This window comes from Ahaetulla prasina, chromosome 7 (assembly GCF_028640845.1).
Source record: "Ahaetulla prasina isolate Xishuangbanna chromosome 7, ASM2864084v1, whole genome shotgun sequence".
Lineage (NCBI taxonomy): Eukaryota > Metazoa > Chordata > Lepidosauria > Squamata > Colubridae > Ahaetulla > Ahaetulla prasina.
This window is the reverse complement of record NC_080545.1, coordinates 49,207,482-49,216,049: the sequence shown is the minus strand read 5'-3', so window position 1 is coordinate 49,216,049 and position 8,568 is coordinate 49,207,482. Positions and strand designations below refer to the sequence as shown.

The following is an 8,568-nucleotide window of genomic DNA, read 5'->3' as shown; positions in this document are numbered from 1 at the left end:
AGTTGTTTTGTGTAAATATTGTAACCTGTGAGGGATGGGCAGACCCAAATTGAGATCTACTGCTAGATGACTGAACTATTATGATTTATCAATCGTTGATTGTATCTTATGATTTATGAGTGTGGCTTATAGTTTATGATCTATGATTTACCATTTTGTTATTTGTATGAGCATTAAGAGTTTATGAACAAATTCCCTTGTGTCCAATTACACTTGGCCAATAGAGAATTCTATTCTATTGCATAAGATCAGCAAATTAAATGACACAAATTATTTTAACAATAGTTGCTACCTAATCACAGAAAGCCTTTTCTCCAAGACTAAGTGAATATGAATCACTTGTGACCAAACATCTGAAGGAAGGTCCCAAAGGTGCTGTTTCAAGAGGCAACTGGACTTACAGAAAGTCCAGTTGCCTCTTGAAAAAGCACCTTTGGCACAACCATGACCTGGATGACTGAGAATCTCCATCAACATCTGAAGGAAGGTTTTTTTCTGGAGCATCCTTCACCGCTATTGTCTGAGTTCTTAAAAGGGTGGACATCTGTGAGTTATTTTCTGGGCAAACATATTTATGAATTATAACAGAATAACAGAGCTGGAAGGGACCTTGGAGGTTGTGTAGTCCAACCCCCTGCTCAGGCAGGAAACCCTACACCATTTCAGACAAATGGTTGTCTAATCTCTTCTTAAAAACCTCCGATGTTGGAGCACCCACAACTTCTGGAGGCAAATCATTCCATTGATTAAATGTTCTAATTGTTATGATTTAAAATATCATACAGCTAAATGATTAATTTCCCCTCCCCCTTCTATTCAATTTGTCTGATTCTCAGAAACTGCCCAGACAAGTCCCTGCAATTTTCTTGGCAAACTTTTTCAGAAGTGGTTTGCCATGGGTTCCATCCTAGGATGGAGAGAGACTGACTGCCTCATGGTCACCCAACTGGCTTTTTGCATAAATCAGGACCAGAAGTCATGGTCTCCTGCAGTGGTGAAATGTAAAATTTGTTACTACCAGTTCTGTGTGTGTGGCTTGGGGAGCGGTAATGTGACTGGGTGGGCGTGGCCAACTTTTTTTTTTACTTTTAAAAGCATTTTTTCTACAACTTCAGCTGAAGAGGATGTAAAAAAATGCTTTTGAAAGCCTCTGATGATCAGGCAACTCAGCTGGGATCGCCAGAGGAGCCTTTTAAAAGCATTTTTTACAACCTCTTCATCTGAAGAGGTTGTAGAAAAAATGCTTTTAAAGGGTTCTGATGATCCCAGCTGAGTTGCCTGATTGCCAGAACGCTTTAAAAGCATTTTTTTACAACTGAAGAGTTGTTCTGGGTTCTTCTGGTTTCTGGGTTTTAAAGGTTTTGATGATGCCAGCTGAGCATCAGACCCTTTTTTTTTTACTTTTAAAAGCATTTTTTCAGCCGAAGAAAAAATGCTTTTAAAAGTAAAAAAAAAAACCTCTGTTGATTGCGTGGCTCAGCTGGGCATGGTGGGTGAGCAGGGATTTTTGTTACCGGTTCTCCGAACCACCCGCCACCATCACTACTGGATCGGGCGAGCCAATCCAAACCGGGAGCATTTCACCCTGGTCTCCTGGTTTCTAGCCTGATGACTTAATCACTACCCCAAACTGGCTCTCAAAATGACTGAAGAAAGGAAACTAATTTAACATTGTCTTACTACAGAATCAGTGAAGTCTCATGGTCAGAGTGAACTAAAATTGAGGAAAACAGGGTTCAAACCATATCCGTCCACTAACATTGGTCCAGTAATCTTCTGAGCCTTACAGATTTTTTGGAGAATAAAATATTGGCAAGGGGAAAAACCATACATTGAACCCTAAAAGCTTTTTTTTCCCTATAAGAATCCATTTTTTAGAGGTAGAAAAAATATATTAATCAGTTCCCACCCTCTCCCCACACACCAAAGACTTTCCAAAACTCATTATCTGCAATGTTTTATTTCATTATCTCTCTGCTGAGACTTTGGCTATGTCAATGGTCACAAGATGCAATAGCTTAAGGTCACAATGATCTACACTGATAAAACAGATTAATGGTTAAATGGTAAGCCAGACCTTCCCATCTAAATTTTGGCACATCCCAAAAATTACTAAAGAAATGTAATAAAACACAAACAAATTGTCATAATTATTAAATTATTTAATAAATATGACAATTTGTTTGTGTTTTGTAACAAAAAGCCAAATTCTGACTAGAGAATGTGACTAACTGTGCTATGCAAGCTGCACTAATTCATTGCACTTCATATCAGATAATGCTTTAAAACATTTCTCATTCCATGCTTACTACTTTTTAAATAAAATTCTGCCAGTGGGGACCCAGTTCTGAATTAGGATAATATTAAATGAAGGGGAAAGTAAGTCCATATGCTGGCCTAATTTTTCAGCTACTGAGACTGATATTCAATGCCTTGTTCATCTTGTTCACCCCACCATAAACACAGATTCATACCACTTGCTAAAACAAAATCAGGAAGCCATATCACGACTTAACTTGTGTCTGAACCCATACATATGAATGGATAAATTGCTGAAAGTATTGATCACATTAGTGATCATTAAGTCATATGATACAAACTTCAAAAATGAAATATCCTAAAGAGGAAGCTCAGAAGCATTTCCAAAAACATTTGAGATCAACGAGAACTTCCCTGAGATAGTTTTACTACCCTTTTCTATTAGAGCTGCTCCACAGGAATGTCTGTAGTTCTCATCAGCAGACACTCATTCACTTATCAGAAATATTTCAGGGCTCTTGAAAATCATGATTGTTGCCATGTAGACCATGCTTCTATTTTACTGGGAAGAGGAAATGCCAAAAGAGCAGAGTAAAACCCTGAGAGTTTCTACATCTACAAGGAATATTCATCTGACTCTAAAAGCCATTGCAGCTGTTAAGAATGGGCAACACATTAAGAGCAATTATAGCCTTTCTCCCATTTGATGAATGCCAGAAGTACATCCTGGGAGACCTTGAAGAGATGCCAATTGATAAAATGTTGGATCTGAGTGGCAGGCAAGTGAGACGGTTTCCTGTGTGTGTTTGCTCTTTCAGGGAGCTGGTCAAGCTGTACTTGAGCAACAACAATCTGAATCATCTGCCCCCTGAGTTAGAACAGTTGCAGAACCTTCAGATCCTGGCACTGGATTTCAACGATTTCCACACACTACCCCAAGTGGTGTGCACCTTGAAAGAGCTCTGTATCCTTTATCTGGGCAATAACAAACTGCGAGACCTACCTGCAGAGATGCATCAGCTCCAGAGCCTCAAGACTTTATGGATTGAATCCAATTGCCTGTACCACCTGCCCAATGCGGTGTGTGAGCTGAAGCAACTCAAGACGTTGCATGCTGGATCCAATGCATTGCGCTCTCTGCCTGGACAGCTACAGTATCTGAAGGAATTGCGTACTATCTGGCTCTCCAGCAACTTACTGGCCGACTTCCCACCAGTGCTTTTGCACATGCCTTTCCTGGAAGTGATTGATGTGGATTGCAATGCCATTCATGATTTTCCCAGTCTCATCCACCTGAATGGTTTGAAATTGGTGATCTATGACCACAACCCCTGTAGAAATGCACCCAAGGTGGCTAAGGGGGTGCACAGAGTTGGGAGGTGGTCAGAGGAGAGCCCCGAGCCTAGGAAGCGATCTGGGATGGACAAGGACAAAGAAATAGAAGACATCAACTCCCTGCTGCCTCTCCCTCCTCCTCTCTCCTGCAAAACGTCCAATTAAAGCGCAAGAACATTCCTCAGCCACCAAAGACCGTAGAATTATTAGTGCCTATGGCTACCTCTCGGAACAGTTCAACAGGACGCTTGGACTGGCTTTTGCTTTTGCAGGCTTGCATGAAGCTGACATTGGCAGAATATCACTTGTTCCAGTGGTATGTATGTGTCTGTGTGCCTGCACATGCACAGTAGCTATGTGAACACTTGTAGCAAATGTATAGTTGAAAAATGTTCAGAACAGAGATGGCAGTCAGCAGCTGTAATGTTACATAATTGCTTCTTTTCCCAAGAATCAAAATGGAAGGCTAAAGCAATGCACAGATGAATCAGATGTCAGGATGGCCATTTTTTATTTAAACAGATGTTGGACAAATTTATTGCATTTATTGTCAATAAACTATAGCACTGGATTCTTAATAATAGAGACATTGTCTAGAAGCATCCTGAAAACATTTTTAAACCTTTTATTCTGTTTATAATTATCAGTTAATATAAATAAACAACATTTCAAACTCGCTGCTATTTAAATAAGGTCTTTCAATCAGATTCTAAAATGTTCTTAAGAATTATTAAATGCTGGAGAAAAAATGATTTGGCATTTTTCTCTCATACTTTTACACATTACCATATTTATACCCAGCTAACCTTGTTAATTATAGTGCAACTGAGAAATATTTTAACTTTTATTCCACATTTTTTTTTATTTATTTTTTTTATTACTTTTTTCCAACAAACAAAAAAGAAAATACATTATTACACCCTTGTGCTATACATAAAAAAAAGGAAGATTTGGGTCTTCGGATATATCCTCATGATTGCCAAAATCCACGTTCTCGAGGTATAGGTACCGAAGCGTCCAATTTTCCAAGCGCATAGTCCACGAATGGTTTCCAAGTCTTCCAGAAAATATCTTCTTTATACACACCACTTCTAATTTTAATATCACATGTCATTTTATCATTTAAGGCTAATTTCCACATTTCAGAATTCCACTCTTCTATTCTAAAAATCACATCCAATTTCCAATATCTAGCTATTATAATTCTACCTATTATAATCATAATTCTAATCAATTCTTTTTCATATTTTGTTAATTCTATTTCCTTAATTACCAACAATAATATAGTTTCCACTCTCTATTCCACATTTTTTATGGAAAGTAAATCACAAACTAAACATTCTAACCCATCTATTTATTTGTATCTTGCCTTTATTTTTACAAATGACTCAAGGGTAAATATATCCAACATACCTTCCTCTTTTCCCCACAACCCTGTGAGGTGGGTTGCATTGAAAGAGTGACTGGCACAAAGTTATCCAGCTGGCTTTCAGGACTAAGGCAGGACTTGAACTCATGGTCTGCCACTTTTTAGCCTGGTGCCTTAATTCACTAGACCAAACTGTTTCTTTTGCTTCACTTTCTTACCATAGCTCTCTGTCAAAAGCATCCAGGTCAGGTGTGTGACTTTTTTGACTAGGGCAGCACTTATTATCCACTTGGGTCGTGTATGATCTCCAAGGATAACAGAAAAGGCAGATGGCAAGGGACCGTGTCTTCACTGGATAGGCAGAGCAAATGTTTTCCAGCAAGGGGCCACAAGGAAAGGGAAGGTTAGTGATGACTTATTTTTCCTTGTACACATTGTCACTTTTAAACAGAAATATTTGACTACTGTAATTTTTTGACAGGAACTTGGTGCATTTTTGAGGCTGCAAAATTGATGCCTGGAAGGCTGCAGGTGGCCATGAAATGCTCATCCATTATACTTCCATAATTTTATGCAGCAATATTGATACACTATACAGCGGTTCTTGATAAATTAGATATTAGGTATTGATAAATAACATGTTTTTCATCTATATAGGGATGGATAACTTCAGGTATCAAGAATAGCAATATCATTTGAATAACACGGGTTAGGGTTGGAAGACAAGTTTTTTTTCAGGCTTTTTTGTGTATGGCAACCGTGGGTCTCTAAGCAGCTTATTAATATTCCTCTCTTAAACCCTCAATTTAAAACTTAGCTTAAACTTAAAACTTAAAAGTCATGTTCACATTGTATCCATCATTAAGGATAATATTTTTTCTTAGAAAAGACAATTACTTTAAGTCACATCTTCCAGGACTGAATTGCTGCTATGTCCTCTACCTAGACCTAGAAGTTTCGACTGACACAAAATGCTACTTTGTTTCAGGAAATCTAATGGGAAACATCTGTATATTCTATGTATTTAGTTATTACCATATTTTTCAGACTATAAGACGCACCAGACTGTAACGCACATTAGCTTTAGAGGAGGAAAACAAGAAAAAAAAATCTGCCTCTGCCTCCCAGTAGCCATCCGATATTCATCTGGCTAGCATCCTTGCAGCAAACAGCAAACAGCCTGGTCAGCTTCAGCACGTTATCACTGCTGTGGCCTGTTCACTGCTGTGGCCCATTTGCCACCACCCACAGCCCATTTGCCGTAGCATGTTTGCCACCACAGCCCATTTGCCATGACCCATTTGCCACGGCCTGTTTGCTGGCAAATGGGCAGCGGCAGCAGTGGCGGCGATTCCCCCCGCCTAGAACAGCTGCTCGGCACTGCACCAACCCCCCTCTCCCCCTCCACAATATTCACACTAAGATGCAGAGATATTTCCACCCACTTTTTTTGGGGGGAAGGGGGAAGTGCGTCTCATAGTCCAAAAAAATGAAGTATTTATTCCTAACTCATTTCACTCCCATTGATTTTAAAAACCTGCATAAGATGGGGCTATGCCCTCTTGGAGATGTAGTGCTTAACTTCTATTAGACTTTTCATAAATTTACCAAATATTTAAAAGTTAGTATATATAGCAGGATGCAAAAAGTTATGAACAACCAGCTACCTTTCTGTGTGTTCTGTCTCCTTCCCCACTTCAGACCCACGAGCTGGCCTTCAGCCAGTGGATTCATGGCTCTTATCAGTCCTGGCAGAGAAATCGCAGCTGCCTGCCAAAGTTCAAACAAATGACTCACGTAGCAAGACTTTCAGCTCTTTTTGAAACGGTTCAGCTAAACTTTTGCTTCCCATGGAGTGAGAGCAGTCCCAAAGCTCCTTATATATCCTGTGGGGTGGGGCTCCTGCCCCACCCTTCCTTTTGATGACGCCGCCTCTCTAATCTTCTGAAGCGCAGGTCAAGCCAAGCTTGATTATTATTATCAGCTGGGTCTGAAGGCGTAGCCTGGGAAAGGGAGGAATCAGGGGATGACGGCCTCATTACGTCCTCCAACTGGTCTGGTTCTGGCTCCTGGAGCCAAGCCAAAGGAATCGGTGCTCCCGAGGTAAGCCTTACTGGCCCTTCCCCCTCACTTTCTGAGTCACTACTTCCAGGCATGGGGCCAGGTTCGGGGGCTGGAGTCACAACACTGTGGCCCTGAGTGGTCAGGGACCAAAATGTGTTCCCTTGCAAATACTTTAGGGCCGTGATGGTGAACCTATGGCACGGGTACTGGCACACGAGCTCAGCTTCACCAGCTGATTTTCGGGCCTTCTGGGCCCACCAGAAGTAGGGAAACAGGCTGTTTTTTGGGATGGTGGGGAAGGCCTGTTTTTCTCTCCCACCTGGCTCCAGAACCTCTCTAGGAGTCTGGAGGGTGAAAATGGCCTTTCCCACCCCCCCTGGAGGTCCTCTGGAGTTCGAAAACAGCCCATTTGCCAACTTCCGGTGGGACTGGAAGACCCGTTTTTTGCTGTCCCCAGCCTCCAGAGCCTCTAGGAGTCTGGGGAGGGGGAAAATGGCCTTCCCCACCCCCCCAGAGGTCCACCGGAAGTTGGCAAACGGCCATTTTCGGCTCTGGAGGACGTCCAGCGGGGGTAGGGAAGGCCGTTTTCACCCTCCCCAGACCCCTAGAGGCCCTGGAGGCTGGGGACAGTAAAAAACTTGCGTGCCAAGAGTGGGGAGTGTCATGGACACATGTGCAGGGCACATAGAATTATGGGTGTGGGCACACATGTGTGACCCCCCCCTCCTTTTACACGATGGCAAAAAAGTTAGCCATCACTGCTTTCAGGCACCCATTTTCAGAATGCAGTGTTCCGTGTGACACAAAGCCACAATGCTTTTCCTATTGTACAAGTTCCACAATCCTGTTATGTCATGTCATGTTTATGAGATCTTCTAGAGCGACACAAAAGGAAGACTCTTTCCCAGCCAGAAGAGAAGTGCCAAACCTGGAATTTTATTTGCTTTTTTATACAGCCTAAAATGAAGCTCTTTTCTCAATTTATGAAATAAATGTATTATCCTCAGTCTTTGAAACAAAAGTGTCAAATATATAATTTATGCATTTTCATTGTTATTCAGTTTACAAATGCATTCTCCTAAGCTGAAAGATTTTATTCAGAAAGATGTTTCTGCTTAATTATATTTTTCTCTTTTCTTTCAACCTCTTGCAAATTCTAAGTTTCTTGTTGTTTCGAATACCTCAAAATGCTGGCTAAATCTTCAAACTTTCATACCAAATGCATCTGTTCTGATTAAGAATACTATGAAACAATCATTTTGCTCCAGTGAATGGTATCCAGAATTTTAAACCATACCAATAAAATGAATTCAAAATATTTCATGATTCAATTTTCACAACTGGCTTATCTACAGGTGACATTTTTCATGTTTTGCTTAAAAATTCCAGAGTCTGCTTATCCACAGATAGTCTTACATATATACAGAATATATTTTAAAAAGTATACTTGGCGGGTAAGCAGAACCCAATCTTGGCAGTGCATTTTGGAACCTTTTTCCCCGCTCACTATATACACTGCTTAGGAACCAAATTACTTTGCA

General features: G+C 40.7%; 1 protein-coding gene across 1 annotated transcript; it reads left to right on the top strand.

The window, feature by feature from the left end:
- The first annotated feature begins 2,922 nt into the window (after positions 1 to 2,922).
- On the top strand, positions 2,923 to 3,759 carry LRRC10 (leucine rich repeat containing 10). Its single transcript, XM_058191649.1, has one exon. It carries the CDS (start codon positions 2,923 to 2,925, stop codon positions 3,757 to 3,759), a length of 837 nt encoding a protein of 278 aa, XP_058047632.1.
- The last annotated feature ends 4,809 nt before the right edge of the window (positions 3,760 to 8,568 follow it).